A 25,822-nucleotide genomic window follows, 5' to 3' on the forward strand; every position below is an offset into this window, starting at 1 on the left:
ATGACCTGAGGGAGGATTTTCTTTCCCAGGTACTAGAATTCAACTTCATCTTTTGACTCTAAATCCTGTTTTTCTACTACATTCTTGCAAAGGAAGTTTTTAGATGGCTAAAATTATAAAATATGTAATGTAGAAGGCCAGTTTGATTTTGATTTTTCAAATAGGTGAACTAATATTTTTTTTATAAAAGTAATGCATAACTTTGAACATGAGTTACATTTTAATTTAACTCGAAGGAGCCGTATATACTTTGGCTTACTTTCTTTATAGATCCTAATAAATTTTGTTTGTAAAATTACCCCAACTTTAAACATCTCAGGCAACCACCCTCCTTAAAATCTGTTATTTCAGGGGCGCCTGGCTGCTCAGTCAGTGGAGCGCATGACTCTTGATCTCAGGGTTGTGGGTTTGAGCCCCATACTGGTTGTAGAGACTGCTTAAAAATAAAATCCTTAAATGAATAAAATAAAGCTTTCAAAAATCTGTTTTTTCACAGGAAAAATGGATTACTTTTCAGATTCTGATTCTGTGACATAATCTGGATATTTCCTAATTTTGCACAATGTAGGTGAATGGTAACAAAACATTTTAGCAGCAGCAGAATTTTGTCGAATGAAATTTTTATAGAATTCAATGTAAAATAATTAAAACAGCATTTTATTAGTGCAAATACATGTTACAGTTTCACACAGTTACAGACATATTTGGAACTATATCTAAAAATGCCAATGATAACATGAAGCTGTTTTGTTACAAATGCGGCATTGGGAGTCGTGGGTGACTTGCAGTTTTGGGTCAGCCGCAGCACAGTGTCAAGAAAACCTCTGACTGAGAGGGTGAAATAATAGTGAATCAGACAGAATTTTAAAACACCTACTGTTGCAATCTCAGGATACTCTCCAGTTAAACTTAATACCAAAACTTGAAAGAAGAGTAGCAGGAAATGTTTGTTTCAAAGTGGAATCACAGGACGCCTGGGTGGCTCAGTAGGCTGTCTGCCTTCGGCTCAGGTCATGATCCTGGGGTCCTGGGATCAAGTCCCAAAGTGGGCTCTCTACCCCCTCCCCTGCTTGTGAGCTTTCTCTCTCATGCTCTCTCTCAAATAAATAAAATCTTGAAAAACAAAACAGCAACAACAACAAAAAAAGTGGAATCACAAATTGTATCTTCTGAATTTGTTATTTCTTCACTCCTTCTTACATAACTGGCCATTATGCCATGACTAGACCATGTGACCAAATACCTGGGTCTTGCTGGACATTTGAGTTAACGTGTAGAGATATACTCCCTTGCACAGCTGTACAAGAATGGACAGGCCTGAATCTTAAAAAGCCAGGGCAGAGCTTTGACCTTCCTAAACAATGATGCATTAATCACATTTAAATGCACAGACATGACAGGAGGTCTATATAAAAATTCTTGATCCAGGGGCGCCTGGGTGGCTCAGTCGTTAAGCGTCTGCCTTTGGCTCAGGTCCCAGGGTCCTGGGATCGAGCCCCGCATCAGGCTCCCTGCTCCGAGGGAAGCCTGCTTCTCCCTCTCCCACTCCCCCTGCTTGTGTTCCCTCTCTCGCTGTCTCTCTCTCTGTCAAATAAATAAAATCTTTAAAAAAATAAATTTAAAAAAAGAAAATGAAAGTGATAAATGCACGTGGTTTTTAAGATACCAAGTAATACAAGAGTCCCAGCCCCTTTTCCAACCACTGAATCTGCCAACACTGAAAACCACTTCCTGTTTGGTGAGATAATAAGTATCTTCATTAATGAAACCAGTTTGGGGGCGCCTGGGTGACTCAGTCGGTTGAGCCTCTGCCTTCTGCTCAGGTCATGATCCCAGGGTCCTGGGATCAGTCCCGCGTTGAGCCCCTCATCCAGCTCCAGCCCTGCATGGAGCTCCTGCTCAGCGGGGAGTCTGCTTCTCCCTCTCCCTCTGCCCCTCCCCATGCTTGTGCTTTCTCACGCGCTCACTTTCTCTCTCTCTAGTAAATAAAATCTTTAAAAAAAATGAAACCAGTTTGGGATGCCTGGGTGGCTCAGTCGGTTAAGTGTCTGCCTTCGGCTCAGGTCATGATCCCCGGGTCCTGGGATCGAGCACCACATCGGGCTCCTTGCTCAGCGGGAAGCCTGCTTCTCCCTCCGCCACTCCCCCCCCCTTGTTTTCTCTCTCTCTGACAAATAAAATCTTAAAAAAAAAAAAAAAAAAATGAAACCAGTTTGAATAGGAGTTTCTCTTACTTGAAGCTGAAAGCATGTAACTTCAGAGATATTATCAGTATCAGAGGTATTACATTAACAAACATGAGCACCAGTGGCTTTGCAGAAAAATGGGAACAACATCCCAAAGAAGGATTCAGAATGTAAGCAGAGCAAGGTAACAGGACCAGCCGTGAGAGGGGTGTGAGAACATGCCCTTCATCCCCTGAGGATCTAGCCACACACGCTTTCACGTACATTTGTACTAATAAAATACCATTTCCATCTATTTTAAGTTGGGCTTCCATGAAAATTTCCTCTGACAATGATTCCCTTGCTAAAATTTTGGCCACCGCATTTTCACTTTCAAGAGTTCTCTGATGATTCCTTTTTTTCTTCTTTTTTTTTAAATAGCATCCTGTTCTTGTTTCCTAGCTGCAAGTTCTTCTATTTTTCTCTCTGAGGATAACTAGTCTTTTGAAGTTGTGTTTCTCCACATTGAGCACTGTCTCCGTTTCCTTTGTTTTATCTCTGCCCTTCGGGTTGAAGGGTCTCCTCAACTGTCTTGTGATCCTTGGCGGCACATGCCCACTGACTGATGAGCCGCGCTCAAGCTGCCAGAATGCTGGGGTGGGGGCAGCCCCCCTGTAGTGTTTGCGGAGAGAGCTAGATTCCTCAGTGAGGGACTCCCAAATGTTTGGATTATTTCTCCAAAGCCATTCAAGTTTAAAAAGATAATATTTTTTTAAATAGCCTTGAGGGTTACCAACTTGGCTGCTGACTTTCTCAGAACTGGGTGAAGAACAGCAAGGAGGATGATGGGGGGGTGTGGGTCTCTGTTCAGCATGCAGGCTTTTAATTAGTTCACTTATTTCCAGGCTGGCATCTCACTAACACCCTCCCTATGTCTGAAACTTTCTGACTCTAGTCTTCCTGAAAATAAACCTCTAATAGCCTACGAGAGTGAGGGGTGAGAATGGTAGTTTCTTTTTGTAGGAAAGGGATCGGGTGCAACGAACTTCCTTACATGTACCGTCTTCCACAGAAGTCCTCTGTTTTCCGCCCCACACTTAGGCTCCATCCTCTGTGATACCTGGTGCTTCCAATCCTTGAGATCTTTTTTTTTTTTTTAAGATTTTATTTATTTATTTGAGAGAGAGAGACAGAGTGTGAGAAGAGAGCACGGGCAGGGAGGAGAAGGAAAAGCAGGCTCCCCGCTGAGCAGGAGCCCCACCCCAGGACCCTGGGATCATGACCCCAGCCCAAGGCAGACGCTTAACTGACCGAACCACCCAGGCGCCCCTCCTTGAGATCTTCTAAGGAGCCATTTACCTACACCAAGAAACAGTCCCTTACATGGGCATTGATGTTTCTGCTCACTCTTCCTAAGTTACTCAGGTTCCCATTGCTTTCCACCTAAGAATTTGTTGACATCTCTCATCCATGCATGCCTCCTTTCTCACTCTCTTTGTCTGTTTCTAGCTTTCTCATTCCTTTCCTGCCATTTTATCTTATTTTTCCTTTACTGTCATGTTGGTAAGTAAGCTCGAGTGAGGGCTCATTCTCTCATTCAGGAGAGAATGAAAATAGTGCATGTGTTTAATTCAACACATGTAACTGGAAGTCCAGACAGCCTTTTGACTAGGGGCTTTGCTTTAGGGCGAAGTGGTGTTGGACTCAGAACGCAGAAAGAAGGCTTAGTTCTCGTGCAGGACAATTCTCATCGCTCTAGTGCTCCCCAAACAGTTTAATCAATTTCTTTAGAGAAGAGCCCTGTCCCTAACCCTACCCAGTTTGTTGGTTTGGGTTTGGGTTTTGGTTGGATCCCGAGGGCTGAGAGATGTAGTAACATAGGGGTAAAGGCACCAGGCTGCCTGCCATTCCGCTTCTAGAGGAGGACTGGGTGAGAAGGTTGGCTGCTGAAGTTAAAGACCCTCAGTTAAGCTCCCCCTGTGTGTCCCTCTCTCTTTCCCACATCCTTTTGGGTAGAGGGTCTGCTGTTCCACGGGGCAGGGCCTCCTCCTCTGCCAGTAATCCAGGAAGGAGCTCTTCTTAGTCAATATACATCCATCTGCTCAATGCTTTCCAGAAATTTCTTTAAATCTCTTGACCACGGATGGCCCCTTCCTATTCTCTTTGTTTTATTGGATTATGCCTTTTCCCTCTCTTGCTATAATTTTCATGGGGTTCTAAGAAGGGAGAGGATATGTGTGTGCTCAGTATACCAGGCTGACAGAGAGCTCTGCTTGCTGTCTTTTTAATGATAGCTTGGTAGGTAGTTTTACATTTATACTGTAATTATCTATGTGTGTATATATGTATTTATATTTAAATCAGTCATCTGCCGGCTCCCTGAAACACCTCTGTAGAGATGCTCGGGTCACAGTTTGCAAATCATTGCTAGAGAACTATTAACACCTAATTTTCACTTTACATCTGTATGTTTGCCATTACGTAGGCATGGTCTTTTAAGTGTTAAGAAAAACTATCATCCCTGGTAGCTTCCTAAGTTTAGTGTGACTAATTAAAACGACCAGGGTATTTCCTAAACTCTACTCATTCATATACAACCTCTACAATTTTTGCCCTATCTCAATGGGAGCTACAGTATTAATTCTTTTTTTTACAACTGACTGAATTTCTAAACTTAAATCCCTTTAAAGTGAAATTTTATATCCCCCTACCATAATGGAAAATCAGCAATAGCAAAGAAAATGTTGATTTTATGTGTAAGAGTCTGCTAATTATTCCCAATTTTTATCAGCCTCCTATGATTATAGAATTTTTAGCTGGCACATGGTTGGTAGTCCTGCTAAAAATTATATTTCCCAGACTCCATTGTATCTGGTTGTGAATATGTGGCTAAGTTTTGACCAACAGTAGGTGAACAGAAATGATCTGTGCTACTTCTAAATTTGTTCTTAAAGGGTGGGCCATACCTTTCCCTTCTTTCTCCTCCTCCCTGCTGGCTGGAATGAGAACATGACTTTGGAGCTGGTGCAGCCATCTTGGACCCTGAGACAGACTTGTGTCAAGGATGGCAGGGCAACCAGGTGAATACGCTGAGACCTCTGACTATGAACGTGCTCCACCAGCCCTGGACCACCTACCCGGACTTCTGTATGAGAGAGAAATGTATTTCTGCTCTGTTTAAGACACTGTACTTTTTGGTCTCTGTTAGAGTAGCCAAGTATATGTACTAACTAATACAATTTGTAAATGATGTTTATTCTAACACCTTCAAAATAAATTCCTATTAAAATTAAGAAAAAAATGTATATTCACCTAAAATTAATCTCCCATGGTAGTAGTGGTATATTGTAAAATGCAGATCTACAATGAGTACTCTCTTTTATCTGTCTGCATTTAGAAAAAAGGAAGGGAAGAAGGAAGCAAGAGGTCACTGTATCCAATTTATCCTCTGAAGTTTAAAGGTTACTTATAGGGGTGCTTGGGTGCCTCCCAGTCCATTGAGCATCTGACCCTTGATTTCAGCTCAGGTTCTGATCTCAGGGTCGTGAGATCGAGCCCCGTGGTAGGCTCCCGCTCAGCGGGGAGTCTGCTTCTCTCCCTCTGCCCCTCCCCTGGTTTGCTTGTGCTCTCTCTCTCTCTCAATCTCTAAAATAAATAAATAAATCTTTTAAGAAAAATAAAGGTCATTTATTTTTTTTTAATATTTTATTTATTTGACAGAGAGAGACACAGCGAGAGAGGGAACACAAGCAGGGGGAGCGGGAGAGGGAGAGGCAGAAGCAGGCTTCCCGCGGAGCAGGGAGCCTGATGCAGGGCTCGATCCCAAGACCCTGGGATCATGACCTGAGCCGAAGGCAGACGCTTAATGGCTGAGCCACCCAGGCGCCCCAAGGTCATTTATAAATATTATTTTACAAGGCTGGCGTTAATGTATTTCTTCTTGTGTTTTGGTCTAAAATTTGAATTCAGTGCCAGAATATGATTAAATTAGATGGTAACATCTGGTTTGGGGCTGCACGCTCTAATTTTTGTTTGTTTTTAGTAAAGTGACTACATTTTATAAAGAAAACCTTCAGTGTTTCCATTTTAACATTTTAACCATATTCTAAAGTGTACAAGTCAGTGGCATTAGGCACATTCACAGTGTTGTGTATCTACTGATGTCTCCATTTTGACAACAAAATGAAGCCCACACTCAGCTTGGCCTTCAAGGGTTCCTACAGTCTGTTCTTAGTGTAAGCTTCCAGATCAGCTCTTCCTCTTCATTCTCCTTTCAACTCCAGAGAAAAGGCAACTTGCTTTCCCTAAAACCAGTCTGAATTTTCCTGAGTCCATCTTTTTGCTTCCATTGCTTCTGCCACTGATGTGCTCATTCTACCCACCCTTTCCTTCCAAATCATGTCTATTAAGACCTACCTCACATGCCATCCTGCCTCCAGGAAGCCTTCCTGTTTTCCTCAGCTGGAGTGAACGTTACCTTTGTGCCCACATAGCATTTTGTTTTTATCATTTATGGCAATTCTCATATTTAATCAATTATTTCTATATGTGTCTTAGCTTCTCTACAAGACTGCTCTCATTCACCTATGCCCTCCATTTTTTAGCATCTCACGGCATCTGCTTTATAGTGGGTACAGACACTTAATTTGAAATAGTTTGAATATTGCTACCTGAATGTGAATACAATGGATCTACGGAGAGCTAGCCCTTAATTTCGCTGTCCTAATCGTCTCCCCTTTCTGTCCTCAGCCTCCAGTCGAACCTCAGACCCCTTTCTGGTAGTTGGGAGTCTCCGAGAGGATAAAGGGCAGGGACTCACATCCTTCTCAGCTGCTGCTCAGGCTCTTTTGCCCTATCTACCTTCTGATTCTCTCCTTGGGATGCCTAAGGCCACAGGTGCTCACTCTTTTCATAATACCTCTAAAATTAGGATGTTTTCAACGTCAAGAAAAGTTCCTATTCAAACTGTTGTGACCTTGAGCAAATTACTTAATCTCTCTAGCCTCCTGCCTTCATCTGAAAATGGGGATAGAACTTATCTCAAAGGACTTACGTGGAGAATAGATGAGAAGATGCACCTAAAGGGCTTGGCATAGAGCCTGCCTTTGGAAGCTGTGTTAATTATTATACTCTTAGTGATTCCGGAGCCTACCCGTGGCTCTGGTTCAGTGGGACCGGCTCGTTACGGTGTCTAATGGCAATGTCCATCCCGCCAGCCGCTGTGCAGTAAGATCTTTGCATGAACACTGGTCTCACATAATCTTTGTAACAACTCTTGGTGTTAGACGTTAAATAAGGTTAGAGGAAAAATAAGGCTTTCAGGTAACTTAGCCAAGATATCACACGCTAATAGGTAGTGCAGTTAGGATTTAAAGCTTAAGTGGAATGACACATTCTGGAGAATGTGAGAATTGTGAGAGAGATTTCACTTTTCTATATATACTTTTGTCTCTATTTGAATGTTTTGTTTAGTTTTGTACCATGTCCCTGTATTGTTTTCTTTCTTCCTTCCCCTTTCCTTTCCCCCTCCGTCCTTTCCTCCCTTCCTTTTTTAAAAAATTTTTTTATTTTTTCCTTCCTTCCTTTTTATAGGAAGGGAAGAGGAGAGGGACAGAGGGAATCCCAAGCAGGCTCCACGCCCAGCATGGAGCCCAACAAAGGGCTCTGTCTCACGACCCCAAGATCATGAAATGAGCCAAAGCCAAGAGTCCAACGCTTAACTAACTGAGCCACCCAGGTGCTGTCCCTGTATTAGTTTCAATTGTAAATCCTAGTTAATAATCTCACCAGTATTCATTGCCCCAATCAAAAACATACCAGCTAATAAAAATAGAAATCTTATGTCATTTAAAACACACACACACACACAGTCTTTAATTTTCTTAGTAGGGAGAAAAAGGCTAATCACCTTCTTGCAACTTTTCACACAAAGGACTCAAATTGCTGTGTTAGGTTACTTGCCCAGTTACTGGTTTTTTTTTCTCCCCATTACAAACAGCAAATATACATGGTTCTATGAGTTATCTCTTGCCCTTTTTTCCTTCTTTTTAGTCAATAACTATACTTTACACATAATTATTTACTTATCAATCCTAGGCATCAAAACATCCTGCAACTTAAAATCAGTGCCTGATTCTATCTGCTTTCACAGGAAATCTTTGGGTTATAATCCCCTTAACAGAATATAAGATTATTAAGCAGAATACGAGAATATTTTCAAACAGGAATGTAAAGCAAATTCTAATTAATAAGCTCATTCTCACCTCAGGGTCTTATGAGTAAAGAATTATTTTATGTTGAATCACTCTGGTGTTTTTCTGATATTTTGTTTTTTTCACTCTGATCTGCAAACGTTTTCTTAAAGAGCCAGATAGCAAATATTTTAGGCTTTTCAGGACAAGGGGCAAAATCGGGGACTTACATAACCATTTAAAATGTAATCATGTAAAAATGTAAAAACCATTCTTAGCTTCCAGGTGGCTGGTCGGATTTGGTCCATGAGCTTTGGTTTGCCAATATCTGATCTATTTGCTAAATTCCCACCCTTCCTTACATCATTTGAAAGAATGATGTAATACCCTTTTCCCAAAAAAGTGAGGAGTAATATTTTTCTATCTAATGTCAGACTGTCATGACTCATTTGTTACTTGCACTATGACAAAAAATACACCCATGCAATTGTTGATACAGAATATTTTATTTATGTATTTGATATCTGTACAGATGTCTGTCCTCATCTTTATATTTGTCTCTGCATTCTCACTGAGCCACAAAATTCCTAAAGAATGAGACTTGTATCTGTTTTACTTGACTTGTACATTCTCAGCAGAGCACAAGCATCAAATGGACATCTGACATATTTCAATAATGAAAAAGTACAAAAGAAAATCAAATATAAGTCAATAAAAGCCATAAGAAAAAAGCACATGGAAACATACAAAAATTCTTATTTTAGAATTATGCTATACGTAATTTGTAAAATCTACTTCTTTAAGTTCATACATGAGATTATATTGGTTTTCTTATTTAAAGAAAAAGGGGAAACTTCAATGAGTTACAGAAATAAAAATGTAAAATAAAGGTAACAAATATTTTTGGCTCTTGAACTAAAATATAATGATCAGTGAGAAAAAAATGAGATGTGAAGAATAAACTAGACCAATACTGATATTCTATTCATGTTAAAAATGAAACTGCCTTTTAGTCTCATTTGGATTGATTGGAAATGAGCAGTGATGATCTTCTTGGGCTAAAAAAAACAACACAGCTCCTTAAAACAAAAGGAGCAAAACCAAACTTATAGGGTCACTAGTAACATGGAAGCATAGGGAAAATGTTTTAAGCACATCCAAAAAGAAAAAGAAAAAGAAAAGCACACAAGGCCCCATTCTGTCCACTGCATCTTCCTTCCAGGTTCAAAGAGACAAGAAGTGGCTTGGCAAACACCTTACCCAATTAAGCCAGAAACCTCCCAGTCTCCAGGACACTTTTTGAAAGGTCAGCAGGTTTAGCCCAGTATTTAGGACAGCAATCTCATGGTTTACAATACATATTTAATGACAAGTAAATAAACCAATGATCAGAAAAACCAAGGAGTGCCTTTTCCTTTACAACGTGATATTAAAGTGCTGCCTATGGACATTTTGTAAAGTAAAAAGTGTTTCAGGTTTAATTTTTATTTTACAAAAATTGACACCATTAAAACCAACATGATTATTTACCACTCATCCAATCACTGAGGTAACAACATTATAAAAATATGTAAAAAATATACTAGATTCATAATACCAGATATGCTAATTGCCATACAGCTAGGATAAATTTGATTATTAAAAAAATAGCTTTGTTTCCTTAAAAACACTTGGTTCATTTACCGTTTAATATCAGATAGATATCTGCTATCCTAAAGTACCAAAAAAAATTACCAAAAAAATGGCAATGTCTATACTCTGGGTTTCTTGTTCGGTGGATCCTGAAGACTAAACTTTGGAATTTCCCCAGAAGGAGCATACGGAATTCTCTTTGAAGACACCTTTTTTCCAATTGTTTCAATCTAGAGGGGAAAAAAAAAGATTTTAGAAAGAAAATCTAGAGTATTTTTTTCCTTTTAAAAGCAAAAGAGGGTCTCAAGTGGTCTGGGTTGCTATGAAAGATCTTCGGTTCCCTCCATCTTTTTTATGTTTCTAGAGTCAATCTGCATTCCACTCTTCCTAGTCATGTCTAGAGTCTCCTACTCCTGCCACTCCCAACACCGGACCCCCTCAAACAGAGGACCGGCTCACGTGCCGCCATTGTCTCAGCACATGGATGGAAGCAACTCACAGACCAGATTCCAGGGAAATCACAGTTTCTCTCAAACTTTCTTCTCGTGTCTGCTTCCCTTATTCTAAAAAATTAGCATAAGCTGTCATAGCGTAGATTTCAGGAGTTCAGGCTTCAGAGTCTGAAAGACCCCAGCTGGATTCCTGACGGATACCTGTGTCCACCTAAGCTCTCTAGGTCTTTCTTCCTCATTTGTAAATGGTGTCACTACCACTTACTTCCAAAGGTTGTGGTATGGATTAAATTACATGAAGTGCTCGGCACTATGCCTGGCAGACCAGTCAGCCTTCAATAAATAAATGGTAGTCAATTTTTATTTTGCATATTACAACTTAAACTTTTCCTCACATATCCAAAATCATTAATCTTATTTTTAAAGGCACTGCTTCTTCAACGATCATAAATTGAGCTCCTCTCTACAGCAAAAATATACTATGCAATTTTCATAAAGGTCTTTTGAGTTAAAAATTAATACTTAATTCTGACTCAAAGGGCTTCTGCTTTGTATTCATCAATTGTCTCAGTGACTTATAAATGCCCTTTATTTAGTGATTCCATTCCTAATTTTTTCCCTATTTTTAAAAATCCCTACCACAAAAAGTTAACTTTTATAAGAACTCAAACTCACATTAAATATATATATATTAAAGAGTATATATATGTGTATATCTATCTATCTATCTTTACCACTCTTCTCCCTTAGATGAGTCATACAAGTAGAAGAGAAAATGTGTCTATGCCTTGGAAGTCATCTTTAAAAAATAACATTGCTTCAGTTTAAGTCATGACTGGGAAAAGTAGTCATGCTGTTACTCACTAAGGAGGGGCAGGACAGAAGAATCCCCAAGGTCCCTGATGGAGTGTTAACAGACAAGGATGTCATCTGATTCTTGTTGCAAGTGAATCTTTCATGAATGAGAAATGAGCACCAATTCTAAATAAGAAGGATCTTCAACAACTCAGTGACGGGTTACGGGAAGCAGATCACATATTCTGAGCAGTAGATGAGGCCCTGTCAGTATGTCCCCAAGACAGCTGGTGCTGAGCAGACGCACACGGCCAGCTCTAACCCCTGCCCTGCTCTGCTCTGCTCAAGGACTCTGCTCACTGCAATCTCCTGGCATATTTCTTGATCCTCCTCAACCTCACCTCAAGCCTCCCGCCCCCACATCCACACTGCTCTGAGGAAATGGAAGGTACCTCCTTCTCATTAATACTCATGGGACTCCTGGGGGAAACTGATAGAGATGCAACATAAAATGGACGGGTCGGGTGACTGTCAGCTCTCTGAACATTCCAGAATTAACTGGCAAACTTGGAATTGAAAAGGGCCAGTCCCACGGAAGCTCCCATACTTTTCACTCAGACTCTCAGGTGCTAGGACAGTGCCGAGCACTCAGAAGGTATAGGATCCTACACAACATGTGACAACTATACTGCATTTTGCAGTTTTGTTTTGTCTTAAGATTTTATTTATTTATTTATTTGTCAGAGAGAGAGAGAGAGCACAAGCCAGGGGAATGGCAGGCAGAGGGAGAAGCAGGCTCCCCGCGGAGCAAGGAGCCCGATGTGGGACTCGATCCCAGGACCCTGGGACCAAGACCTGAGCTGAAGGCAGTCGCCCAACCAACTGAGCCACCCCAGGTGCCTGAAAAAAATTTACTTTTAAGTTCGTATATTTTCTTCCTTGATCTTTAGATGAGGTAAGGCAAGGTACAGTCCATCCCTATATAATAGGCAACTGCTGAATCCTAGGTACTACATAAGGAAGACCACTACTGAATGGGCTTTAGGTCACAAATTAAGGAGGGAATAAAGTAATTACACACAGCACATAGAGATTTCCCAGAGAACACGTTGCCCCAATTTATGTTATTGCTAAAGAAGGGAATATTAAAATACTAAAACTCAAACCCACTAAAAAGCAAATGACCAAACAAACAAAACCAAACCAGTCTGGGACCATAATTACCTGGAAGCCAATGGTTTGCAGTTCATTGTGGAGCCCATCCAGGACACGTCGCCCATCAAAGATAAAGGCTGGCTTCAGCATTTTTTTATGAATGCGTTCATAATCCAGTTCCTATAAAGACAGAACGAAAAAAACAAAACAATTAGAACATATACATGAACACACCCTCAACCCCAAATGATACCAGAATACTTCTAAAATTTTCATTAATATGACTTCTGTCACCTCACCTTAAACATGTCCCACTCTGTGCAAATAACCACAGCATGGGCGCCATCACAGGCTTCATATGGGTCCTTGGAAATGGTCACGAGCCGGGACACTATAACGACAACAGCCACGAGATACTGGCAATAAGAAAGGAGTTATCTGAAATTATGCACTTTACTACTAGGATTGCAGGCAGAGTTGAGGGTCTGACAGAAGTGGAATGGTCTGGTTGAAGTGAGAATGAGAGGAATGGCGGACGCCTGGAGCGCCTGCACCTTGCCCTAGCAGCATCTCCTTGGAACTCCTGAGGCTTTTTAGAACATGTTGGAAAAACCATTAGACTAACCCACTGCCGATCACTTCAAATCAAAGTTGATGGAACAATGTCTAAGAGTTTAATTTTAGAGAAATGAGGCTGAAAAGAGGGCCTACCAATGATATAAATGGAACGACCATGGAAGCAACACAAATGTCTATCAGTAGATGAATGCGTAAAGATGTTTTATATATATGTCTAAATAAAATTAATATATATTCCATTGTGTACACACACACACACACACACACACACACACACACACACACACACAATGGAATATTATTCAGCCATAAAAAAGAATGAAATCTTGCCATTTGCAATGACATGGATGGAGCTAGAGAGTATGATGCTAAGTGAGGTAAGTCAGAGAAACAAATACCATATGATTTCACTCATGTGGAATTTAAGAAACAACAACAACAAAAAAAACAAAGGAAAAGAGAGAGAGAGAGACAAACCAAGAAACAGACTCTCAACTATAGAAAACAAACTAATGGTTACCAGAGGGGAGGTGGGTGGGAGGATGGGTGAAATAGGTGATGGGGATTAAAGAACACACTTATCATGAGGAGCACTGAGTAATGTATATAATTGTTCAATCACCATATTGTAAACCAGAAACTAATATAATACTATATGTTAACTATACTGGAATTAAAACTTTTTTAAAATGCAGCATTTCATTAAAACACACACACACAAGGACAGAACAACCAAAGGTTTCTAGAGAACAAACAGGTTTTAGGGCCCATACTCAAAGTGATTCATGAGACTCAAAGCCTTACCTTGGTCATCCTGTGAAACTCCTGGGTGAGAAAGATCCACAACTATTTGTTCCCTTGGTACTTTTGGATCATATATATGGAGATGTGCACCTTCATCCATCAAATATTTGCTGATATATATACTAGAAGATTCTCTGAAGGAAAAAAAAATCAGTATTGCTAAGCTTTGAAATGGCATATATTCTAATATCTAGGAGTTTATAGAGGTAAGATTCTATTTCTTGTGAGGATACAGATATTCACTTTATTTTTACCCTTTATACTATATATATATATGTATGTATTTCACATACACACATCCACCATTAAAAATCAAAATGAGATGAAGAGTTAGCACTCTCAAAGGGGTAGAAATATTTTAAAGAACTGATACCTCGTATCACCAGTGTCCTTTTTGAATGCAAATCCCAAAATAGCTATCTTCTTATCAGTTACCGTATTAAACAAACTGTCTATAATCCGGGAAGCAAACCTCCTCCTCTGGTAGTCATTCATATCTATAACCTGAAATTACACATACGATTATGCAATGTTGCGTGTACACTTAGTGCAGTTACAAGAAGTGCAGCCTATGCCATACACTGCTCAGTTTCACAGTCCTATTGTATGAATACCAGCCTCATAAAGTACCAGGAGGCAAAGATTAACCAACCTCTTTAGTATCTACTGATTTAAAAAAAAGAATTAGTACCCTACCACTTAAAGCCATCATGAACATTTTCATTTGGCTTAACTTTCCATGCATCAATCTGGGATGGAATGAATATAAAGATGGGGAGTACAGTTAAGTTTCAACCCCATTAGAGATCTAGCTATAAGAACAGCCTAAAAAAGGCACATAGAAAACAAGTGCTTTCCTTAGCCAACTTCTCCAAACCCTGTGGAAGCAAAGCTATAAGCAATAAAATCCCAAAGCATCCCCTCATATGCTTACCCCTCACCCCTCACCAGTGAGTAGAAAGGGGACAGAGAACAGCTGAACAATGCAGAGTTATAGTTGCCCTCCGGATGAACCATAACACCACTAACCCTTGGCAAACTTGTTGTTTTTTTGAGAGAGAGAGTGTGTGTGCAGGGAGGAGGAGACGGAGAGAGAGAGAATCTTAAGCAGGCTCAATGAGATCTCACGACCTTGAGTTCATGACCTGAGCCGAAATCGAGTTGGAAGTTTAACCAACTGAGCCACCCAGGTGCCCCTCTCCCTTGGCAAAGTTTTTAAATTGATATTATAAGAGTAAAAGTCTCTGATCACCTAATCCTTTACTCTCCTAAGGGTATAAACAATCTTCATATTGGTGACCAGATGAATATAAGGAAAGAGACTGGTTTTTACCTTTTTTTTTTTTTTTTTACGGCTCTGATTTCTAGGGGCTGTCACAAAATTTGAGAGCTTGGGAAATGAGCCCAAAATGTTACAAAATCAAGCATTTATCTGCATTTTTGCCATGATGGACGGGAAGATAAAGTTATCTTGCTAGATCGAGTGAAACAAACTTTTACATTGTACATTTTTCTTAAAAATGTGCATCTTCCTATATTCTCACCCACTGCTGAAATCTATAAAACTATAAACTTGCAGAAAAATTTTTGGGGAAGATATATATACTGGCTGGTATCTTGGACAAATTATTTAACATCTCTAAGACTCAGTTTCCTCACCTATAAATGGGGGATAATATTAGTGATGAGGACTAAACGAAATACTACATGCAAAGTACCTAAAATAATGCCTGGCACAGAGAAAGCACTCAATTAGTGTTAACTCTATTTTCAATTTGGGAAAGGTCTCTAAGTTTAGCTCCGTGAATCTCAAAAGGACAAAACAGATATCAACACACACAAGCCACCTGAAAGCATTACAGTACAGGTTCTTCCTTTATTTTGATTTTCTGCCTTTCAAGATAGAAAAGAGTTATAATTTTTTCTTTTTTAAAAAAATATTCTTTTATTTAGTTATTTTTAAAGATTTTATTTATTTATTTGCGAGAAAGAATGAGTGAGAGAGAGAGCACGAGCAGGGCGAGCAGCAGAGGGAGAGGGAGAAGCAGACTCCCCCTGCTGAGCAGGGAGCCCAATGCAGGGGCTCAGTCCCAGGACCCTGGGACCATGACCTGAGCGGAAGGCAGATGCCCAACTGACTGAGCCACCCAGGCACTCCAGAAAAGAGTTATGATTTTTTTAAAGATTTATTCATTTATTTTAGAAAGAGAGGGAGGGAGAATGTGGGGAGAGGGAGAGGGAATATCAAGCAGACTCCACGCTGAATGCGGAGCCTGAGGTGGGGCTTGATCCCAAACCAAGAGTTCTATCTTTAACTGCGCCACCCAGGTGCCCGAAAAGAGTTATAATTAAGAATAATAGTTCTTAGGATGTCTGGGTAGCACAGTCGGTTAAGCATCTGACTCCTTTTTTTTTTTTTTTTAAGATTTTTTAATCTATCTATTTGACAGAGAGAGACACAGTGAGAGAGGGAACGCAAACAGGGGGAATGGGAAAGGGAGAAGCAGGCTTCCCGCAGAGCAGGAAGCCCGATGTGGGGCTCGATCCCAGGACCCTGGGATCATGACCTGAGCCGAAGGCAGACGCTTAACGACTGAGCCACCCAGGCGCCCCAAGCATCTGACTCTTGATTTTGGTTCAGGTCATGATCTCAGAGTCTCAGAGTCATGAGATCAAGCCCTGTGTGGGGCTCCGGGCTGAGTGTGGAGCCTGCTTAAGATTTTCTCTCCCTCTGCCCATTCCCCCACAAAAAGAATAATAGTTCTTGCTTTATTTTGGGAGCAAACTTGTTATAAAACTAGAAGAAATATGGTTTACCAGAATTACCATTAGAGTTCATTAGCAAAAAAGACAATTAAAAACAGAGAAGCCTAAGAAATAAAACTAAAATAAATGAATATAGGGGCGCCTGGGTGGCTCAGTCATTAAGCGTCTGCCTTCGGCTCAGGTCATGATCCCAGGGTCCTGGGATCGAGCCCCACATCGGGAAGCCTGCTCTGTGGGGAGCCTGCTTCTCCCTCTCCTGCTCCCCCTGCTTGTGTTCCCTCTCTCGCTGTCTCTCTCTCCATCAAATAAATAAAATCTTTTAAAAAATAAAATAAACGAATATAATGATAGTTGAGTTCCTGGAATAAAAAAATCCTATCAAAAGCACTTTACAGACAAAGGGTCACATGTTTTAATTAGAAGTTAATCAAAAGTTGTTGACTATCAAGATTAATACCTGCTGCCAATAACGAGCTACTTCAGGCAAATTCAGAGCCTCACAGAGATAAACCAAATTCAGAACATCTTTCTGAAAGCAGCTTCCACCAAAACCTGAAGAAAAAAGTGACAATATTTTCATTTAAGAACCACGACCGAATCATGTGACAAATCTGTCATACTAAATTTGAGGGCCTATGCTATAATTTTTTTCTAAGTAAACTCCATACCACATGTGGGGCTCGAACTCACAACCCCGAGATCAAGAGTCACGTGCTCCACTGACTGTGCCAGCCAGATGGCCTTATGCTAGGATTTTTTTTTTTTTAGAGAGAAGGGAGGGGTGGGAGGGTTAGAAGGAGAGGGAGAGAGAGAATCTTAAGCAGGCTCCATGCCCAGTGCAGATCTCACAACCCTGAGATCACGACCTGAGAGGAAATCAAGGGTCAGACATTTAACCAAGTGAGTCACAGAGGCGCCCCTAGGATTTTTAATACTAAAATTCAGATGTTGGAAATGTAGTGGGTTTACAGATTGTGTGAAATCTTTAAGCAACTAATAAACTCTATAAATAATTTCCAGATAATCTTCTCGTTAATGTTTTATTATGGCTACATTTTCTATTTTATTTCTCATTCATCTAGTATCATTGCCCTACATCTCTTACTTTAGCACAGGGCTGGTAAACTTTTATGGGACAAATTGTTAATATTTTAGCCTTCGTGGGCCACACAGTCTCTGGCACAACTATTAACTCTGCCTTTGCTCAAAAGCAGTCAGACAACATGTAATAAAATAGCCATGGCTAAGTGTCTCTTTAATCCCCATTACCTATTTCACCCATCCCCCACCCACCTCCTCTCTATGTTCTTTATAGTTGAGTCTGTTTCTTGGTTTGTCTCTTTTCTCCTTTGTTTTGTTTCTTAAATTCCATATATGAGTAAAATCATATGGTATTTGTCTTTCTCTGACTGACTTATTTCACTTAGCATTATACTCTCTAGATCTATTCCTGTTGTTGCAAATAGCAACATTTCATTTTTTTTATGGCTGAGTAATATTTTAATACACACACACACATGTGTGTGTGCGTGTGTGTGTGTGTATTCCACTACCCAGTAGTGGAATTACTGGATCATATGGTAATTCTATTTTTAATTTATGAGGAACCTCTATACTGTTTTCCACAGTGGCTGCACCATCTTACATTCCCACCAACAATGCACAAGGGTTCCTTTTTCTCCGCATCCTCGCTAACACTTGTTGTTTCATGTGTTTTTGATTTTAGCCATTCTGACAGGTGTGGTATCTCATTATGGTTTTGATTTGTTTTTCCCTGATGATGAGTGATGTTGAGTCTTTTCATGTGTCTGTTGGCCATCTGTATGTATTCTTTAAAGAAATGTTTGTTCATGTCTTCTACCCCCACCCTTTTTTAAAGCTCTATGCCCAAAATGGGGCTTGAACTCATGACCCTGAGATCAAGAGTCACATGCTCTACAGACTGAGCCAGCCAGGTGCCCTGTATCCATTTTTTATTGGATTATTTAGTTTTTTGGGTGTTGTTATATAAGTTCTTTTATATTTTGGATATTGTTTATCGGATATGTTATTTGCAAATACCTTCTCCCATTCAGTAGGTTGTATTTTAGTTTTGTTGATACATAATCGTTTTGTGTTGCTTTTTTTTTTTTAAGTAAACTGTACCCCCAACGTGAGGCTCAAACTCATGACCCCGAGATCAAGAGTTGCATGCTCTATCAATTGAGCCAGCCAGGTGCCCCTGTTTTTATTTTTGTGTGTTTAAAGACACCTTATTTAATATATATTATTGATTCATTAACACTAAACTCACAGCCGACAGCACTATAACTCGTGCCTGAGTAAAGCTTATCTAACCACGTGTATTTTGTCTGAGGGGCACACATCACAGCCTCCTGGCATTTCAGAACACTAGATAACACTAGCACTTCACACACAATATACCTGGGGGCGATTTAAAAAAGGTAAATCACCAACAAAAAGCACAAAAATGTAAAAAATGTGACACTAAATAGACCACAAAAAGAGCTCTTGTTTACAGAACGGGAGCTGAAAGGAGAAAACAAGAGCATTGCATGTCGCAAATTCAGCTGGGCATGTCTGTGTTGGGTGACTCAAATTTTTTGCTGCCGTGTGTGTGTCTGCAGATGACCATGAAAACACTATGAGCATTGATTTCGGGATTCCAAATAAATTTTGGCAAGTGGGATAATTCATACATACAGAACTGGCAAATAATGAGGACCAACTGTATTTCACCAAGACCACATTTCCACAAGTATATATTAGTAGGCAAAGCAAATGATAGGGGATGTTCTTCCCATTTGCTTCAGTAAGGTATTGAGTTATGTCCTATGTAGTCTCCTGAACTTACTCTTCCTAAATGTTCTACTTAAATATTAATTAATCCTCCTAAAACAGTGAACTATGTTTATCTTACTAATCAATCAGTAATTATTAAAACAATAGAAGTTTAATTATTGCTTCACTTGGCAAGTTCTTGATAGGTTGAAGGTTACATGTATCATGGAATCATTACTCTAAGGGCATTAAGTTATACAAAGACTTCCTTAAAGTTAGAGACCTAGCTAAAGGAACCTCCTCTATGTACAGAAAAATTTCAGTTTACCAACACTGGCTTTCAGAAACTTGTTTCCAATTCTCTGGTCCATTCCAATGGCTGTTGCCACTTCTTCTACATCAGCCCCTGTTGCTTCACAGAGGGCACTTATGGAGTTAATGCTGCTGATCCTCTGGGCAAGAAAAGCATTTGCTGCCTTTAGAGGGGAAAAAAAGGAAAATTATGATGAGTTAAATAGCAATTTTATGTCTGGATTATATTTCATTGAGTTGATACAAATTACTGAGGGAGATATGAAAGTTACTGACAGGCTCAATTTGAGGAGGCTATGGATGTGTTGGTAAAGGAAAATGTATTTTTTTTTTAATTATTTATTTATTTATTTGTCAGAGAGACAGAAAGAGAGAGAGAGCGAGCGAGCACAAGCAGGGGGAGCAGCAGGTAGAGGGAGAAGCAGGCTCCCCGCTGAGCAAGGAGCTTGATGACAGACTCTATCCCAGGGCCTGGGATCACAACCCAAGCCAAAGGTAGACACAGAACCTACCGAACCACCCAGGCGTCCCAAGGAAAATGTTTTAAAGTAGAGAAGAAAGATGATTAAGAATGGGATTAAAGATAGAATGGTTTTAAAAACTTTTTTTTTTAAAGATTTATTTATATGAGAGAAAGAGAAAGGGAGCAAGCAAGTGCAGGGGTGGGGAAGGGGCAGAGGGGGAGAGAGAATCTCAAGGAGACTCTCCACTGAACGCGAAGCCTGACTTGGGGCTAGATCCCATGACCCTGGGATCATGACCTGAGCCGAAATCAAGAGTCAGACACTCAACCGACTGAGCCACCCAGGAGCCCCATTAAAAACTACTATTTTGGGACGCATGGTAGGCTCAGTCATTAAGCGTCTGCCTTCGGCTCAGGTCATGATCCCAGGGTCCTGGGGTCAAGTCCTGCATCGACCTCACTGCTCAGCAGGGAGCCTGCTTCTCCTTCTCCTCCCCACTTGTGTTCTCTCTATCTCTGTCTCTGTCTCTCTTTCAAATAAATAAACAAAATCTTTAAAAAAAAAAACAACTACTATTTTAATGCACCCTCCATTTTATGTTACATTTTATTAAAAATCGAGAATTTTCCAGAATATTTTATACCCTGATATTTGATTTCCCTTGTGAAAATTATTTCATAATGGACAAGAATATTATGTTCTAAATATTAACATTAAGAAAGTACCTGTGTGGCTTATCAGGCTTAAGAGAAATAAGTCCTTAGCTTTAAATTTAATGGAGGGTCGAATGCTATGTACCAACCAGTTTGGAAAGTTCTGAAGACCAAGTATTAGTGGTGAGGATCTTTTCCCTGGGAACCCAGTGCTCATACACAGCACACAGTGCCCGCACTGCTCTCTGGCCCTCTGGGGTTTCATCCCCTCCAATCAGTACTCTGTCCGGGTTCCTCAGGTCCTTGATGGCTGTTCCTTCCGCCAAGAACTCAGGGTTGGACAGCACCTAGAATTCCAATGCAAAGCAAAGTTTTAAAGTTAGAATTAACCGTTGGCAACTATAAGGCATCAGTATTTATTTAAGAATCAGGTTCCAAAAAAAAAAAAAAATCAGGTTCCAATGCTTCCTTTGTTTATACCTGTAAATTCAAGTTGGGTTTTGTGTTTGCATCAAATATCCGACGAATACTTTCTGCTGCCCTCACTGGAACTGTGCTTTTCTCAGTCACAATTTTGTACCCGTGTGAGTTCTGCACAATGCGTCTGGCACAAGCCTCGATATACTTCAGGTCTGCTGCGCGACCTTTCCCCATTCCGTAGGTTTTTGTTGGAGTGTTCACCTGATGAGAGCATATGCAATTATGAACAAGAAGTATCTGTGAGAGATTCAGTGATTTCAACATGAACCTTGAACCATCAATTAACTAGTTAAGCGGGAAGTTAACTATCATCATTAGCTTTAATTTAACCCCCTATTAGTTTCATGGAAATGATACATTTTAATAATATAATCATCAGACAGGACATCCTGAAGCATCTGGGGAACTCATTCAACAAATTTTTGTTGAGAATCTACTATATAGTGGCAGATATTAGGGCAGGCAGGTTGCAAGCTAAGCCCTGGAGATACAAAGATGAATGAGACTGTTGCTGTCCTCGAGGAGTTCGAAGTCTGAAATGAAATGTAAGTTTTCTTTCCTCTCTTTATTGTATGTAATATATTATCCTGGTCTCCAAAACCTTTTCTATCCTCCTTTTTAATAGACCTATATCAATAGCTTTTCAAAAATATTTGCAATATCATTCACAAATGGCTTTCTCAGATCATTAAAGCTAGACATTATCTAGCATCTTTAGGACTCACAATACTATGTAGACGATTATCAAATAGAAAGAAAAAGAAATCATGAGTCCAGAGTATAGGCATTTACTTTTGGCTTAGCCGTACCATGTAACCTTGGAGAAGTGTAGCTGCCTTTGCTTCAATTACCTCATTGGAAAATGAGGATAGCATGTGCTCTAAAATCTAACACGTGGGTTTTATAATGCTTTGGTAGAAATCAAAGCACTCCAGAAAGCCCAAAATTCTATACAGGAACTTTGTGTGTGTGTGTGTGTGTGTGTGTGTGTTTAAGCAGGCTCCACGCCCAATGTAGGGCTTGAAGTCAGGACCCTAAGATTGAGTCTTGTCAACTCTGCCAACTCAGTCAGCCAGGTGCCCCTATACAGGAATAGTTTTTGAACCAGTAATTAGTGGTATAAATTCTCTTCTCTTGACAAGCTTATAACCTAATGGGAGACTAAATAAAGGAAGAAGCCAAAATAAATCAAAACTCAAACACTGTTGAGGTATGAAAATCAGGAGAACAAAAGTTGTTCATTTGCATGGAACAACTTAGGAAAAGCCTTAGACATGGAAGTCAGGGTGCACTGGAGTACAGAAGGGCCAAGCCACTACTAGGATAAGGTGGAACATGCTAAAGATGAGAGAGGAGCACACAGCTTCCCCTAGTAAAGATGCTCTGAAGAGGACAATTGAACACTGATTCATATAAAACTATTCCTACCTGGAATATGCCTAAAAATAGCCTGGGGTAGGAGGAAAGGGAGAGAAGTAGTAAATGAAACAGGATCAGCCATGGTAACTGCTGACAATGGAGAATGGGTAAATAGGATTCATTATATTATTGTCTTCATCTCTTGTATGAATTTGATATTTTCCATAATGAAAAGTAGACAACAAATAGGTTTTAAAAAGCTGATCCAGAGAATAATGGGAAGTAGATGTGAGTTATACAGTAATAAATTACCATGACAGGTATGCAAAGTAATAGCTTGGAAAGATTCAGCACAGCTCAAGCTAGATCTGCAGAGAGGCAAGTGTAAAATTAGCTGTCTGGCCAGACCACCCTACGGTGGACTCTACTGCCTGAGAATAGATCTTTTTAAATATTTTTTTATGGAAAATTCCACTACTCCCATTCCAGATTCTCGTTATCCAAAAGTTGGATTAAGATAACTTCTTGATTTTCTCCAAGTACCTAGCTACTCCAAAATCTTTTCTCATTTTCTATGCCTTGTCTCTTAACCTTCTCCAAGCTTAAGTAGACGATGGGCAGGCAAGTCACAGAAGCTGCACGAATTTCTCTGAAGTAATTAAGAATGCCAAAAGAGAAAGAATTCATAATGGTTTCACCACTGGCGTCATTATCACTTTCTTCTGGAGTTATCTTTATGGTACTGCTTTTGTCTCATCAGTCAGAAAACAACCCCTAATTCAACAACTTACAATCATTAACAACATGCATAATCAATTCAACAACATCTACCCTCTAGGGCCCCTATGATATTTCTCTCCTTAAGTTCATGGGGCTCAGTGAAAGCCCATGCCACTGGCTTTCCCTTTATTCTTTAAGGCCCTGAAGGTCTTGAGTCATAGAACACCCTAGCTCAGGCACAAATTGATGATTGCTATACTGATCACACATAGACTATTTGAGTAAATGGCTACAAGAACAGCAAAAGTTACCTTGGTTCAAATATTAGATTACCAGAGTTTAACTCCCAAGTATTGGTTCTGTTTTTTCATTACAAAGGTACATCAGGTTAGCCATATTATGAGCCAAAGGTGCCTGTGGACTAGCTTGTAACCTAACGAACACAAGCCAAATTGCAAAGAGTTCATTTAAAATGACTTCTGCTGGGACAGCTGGCTGGCTCAGTAGAGCATGAGACTCCTGATCTCGGAGCTGCAAGTTCGAGCCCCATGTTAGGGGTATAGATCACTTAAAAATGAGATCTTTTTTATTTTTTGTTTTGTTTTGTTTTAAAGATTTTATTTATTTATTTGACAGAGAGAGAGACAGCGAGAGAGGAAATACAAGCAGGGGGCGTGGGAGAGGGAGAAGCAGGCTTCCCGTTGAGCAGGGAGCCTGATGCGGGGCTCGATCCCAGCACCCTGGGATCATGATGTGAGCCGAAGGCAGACGCTTAACGACTGAGCCACCCAGGAGCCCTGAAATCTTTTTTAAAAATTCAAAAAATAAGAAATAAAATGACTTCTGGAACATAATTCATCTAGATAGGAGATGCCCATAAATTTGCACACATGCTCTGCAGTGGTCGAAACAAGAAATGATGAAATATATATACTATTACCACATGAGCTCACACCAGCACCTCCTAATTCTAGATCCCAGACTAGAACTTCCTCCAAATTTATTTGATCAATGATCAGTGATATATTTGACCAGGTGATTACAGGGTATGGTGAAGCGTTAGGCAAAGTAACAACCAAAATTCAACTGGACAACCCTATAGTAAGTAACGATGTGGCTTGATACCAAGAGATTACTATTCAAATACAATGAAACTTCTGTATAGAAAAGAACACATTAAAACTCACACAGCAAAAGAAAATACTTACAGAAATAAATACAAGATCAGCTTCTTTAATGGCATCATCAATATTGGTAGAAAAAAATAGATTTTTTCCTCGACAGGATTCTACCACTTCTTTTAGTCCTGGCTAAACAGAAAAAAAAAAAAAAAAAAAAGAGTTGTATATACAGTTTACCAGTCATATGAGATTACCTAATAGCATAGAATTACCTTTGTTAAAAGAGAAAGTTATATTACAATTTAGAGGTCTAGACTTGCTCTCAAATAACACCTTTGTAGAAAAATCTAAGATCCTACACCAAAGGCCAAAAGTGTACATTATGTAACAATACTAAATAGAGCAAAATTGACTTTGCCACAATAAAAGCACCAGCTTGTTTTAATGTCTCATTGTTTACCATGTGCTTGTTTCATAAGAGTTAACAATTAACTGAGTATCAATTCAATTATCAGAAAATTCAAGGTCTTCTGTGATTTCAAGCAAACATTTGATTTTGCGTCATCATCATGAATGCAGGTTTTTACCCCTAAGAATTCAAGTCATACAACTGGTTGTCAAACAGTCAACATTTACTTCATGCATACCTAAATATATATTTTTTCTAAGTCCTAATGTAAGAAACATTTTAACTGAGAATTTTATTACTTTCCCCATACAGTTTAACAGGAAATATAGTTATATTAAGAATATTGAGCTGTACAAAACCACCTAAGTATCCTTGCCAAAGAAAGAAAGGGAGGGAGGGAGGGAGGGATGGAGGGAGGGAAGACAAGAAAAAAAAAATCAGATCTAAATCTGCTTAGATCAGGGTGCCTGGGTGGTTCAGTCGGTTAAGCGTCTGCCTTTGGCTCAGGTCATGATCCCAGGGTCCTGGGATCGAGTTCCGCATCGGACTCCTTGCTCGGCAGGAAGTCTGCTTCTCCCTCTCCCTCTGCCTCCTGCTTGTGCTCTCTCTTTCAAATAAATAAATTAATTAAAATCTTTTTTAAAAAATAAATAAAAAATAAATCTGCTTAGATCAGTACAATCAGCAAAACCCAGACTGAGAATTTCTATAGGATAAACAATCTAGTTTCTTCAACAAATAAACTGAAGAGAAAAACAGAGAGAAAGAGAGATTAAAATACTATGGTCTTTTTTTTTTTAAAGATTTCATTTATTTATCTGACAGAGAGAGACACAGCGAGAGAGGGAACACAAGCAGGGGGAGCGGGAGAGGGAGAAGCAGGCTCCCCACCGAGCAGGGAGCCCAATGCGGGGCTCCATCCCAGGACCCCAGGATCATAACAGGAGCCGAAGGCAGACGCTTAACAACTGAGCCACCCAGGCA

At 39.9% G+C, this 25,822-nt stretch overlaps 1 protein-coding gene across 5 annotated transcripts in view; it reads right to left on the reverse strand.

The window, feature by feature from the left end:
- Positions 1 to 8,843: 8,843 nt before the first annotated feature.
- UGDH (UDP-glucose 6-dehydrogenase) overlaps positions 8,844 to 25,822 on the reverse strand; it is a 31,343-nt gene continuing 14,364 nt past the window's right edge. For all 5 annotated transcript variants that reach the window (XM_036112106.2, XM_078068523.1, XM_036112109.2 and 2 more), the window contains 10 exons: positions 24,517 to 24,618; positions 21,230 to 21,430; positions 20,899 to 21,096; positions 19,649 to 19,796; positions 16,997 to 17,091; positions 14,147 to 14,277; positions 13,774 to 13,907; positions 12,690 to 12,781; positions 12,460 to 12,570; positions 8,844 to 10,218 (listed from right to left, as the gene is read on the reverse strand). In XM_036112106.2, coding sequence (XP_035967999.1) covers positions 10,108 to 10,218; positions 12,460 to 12,570; positions 12,690 to 12,781; positions 13,774 to 13,907; positions 14,147 to 14,277; positions 16,997 to 17,091; positions 19,649 to 19,796; positions 20,899 to 21,096; positions 21,230 to 21,430; positions 24,517 to 24,618 — 1,323 coding nt within the window. In that variant the 3' untranslated portion in view covers positions 8,844 to 10,107. The remainder of the gene's footprint in view (positions 10,219 to 12,459; positions 12,571 to 12,689; positions 12,782 to 13,773; positions 13,908 to 14,146; positions 14,278 to 16,996; positions 17,092 to 19,648; positions 19,797 to 20,898; positions 21,097 to 21,229; positions 21,431 to 24,516; positions 24,619 to 25,822) is intronic.

Source organism: Halichoerus grypus, chromosome 3, assembly GCF_964656455.1.
Source record: "Halichoerus grypus chromosome 3, mHalGry1.hap1.1, whole genome shotgun sequence".
NCBI lineage: Eukaryota > Metazoa > Chordata > Mammalia > Carnivora > Phocidae > Halichoerus > Halichoerus grypus.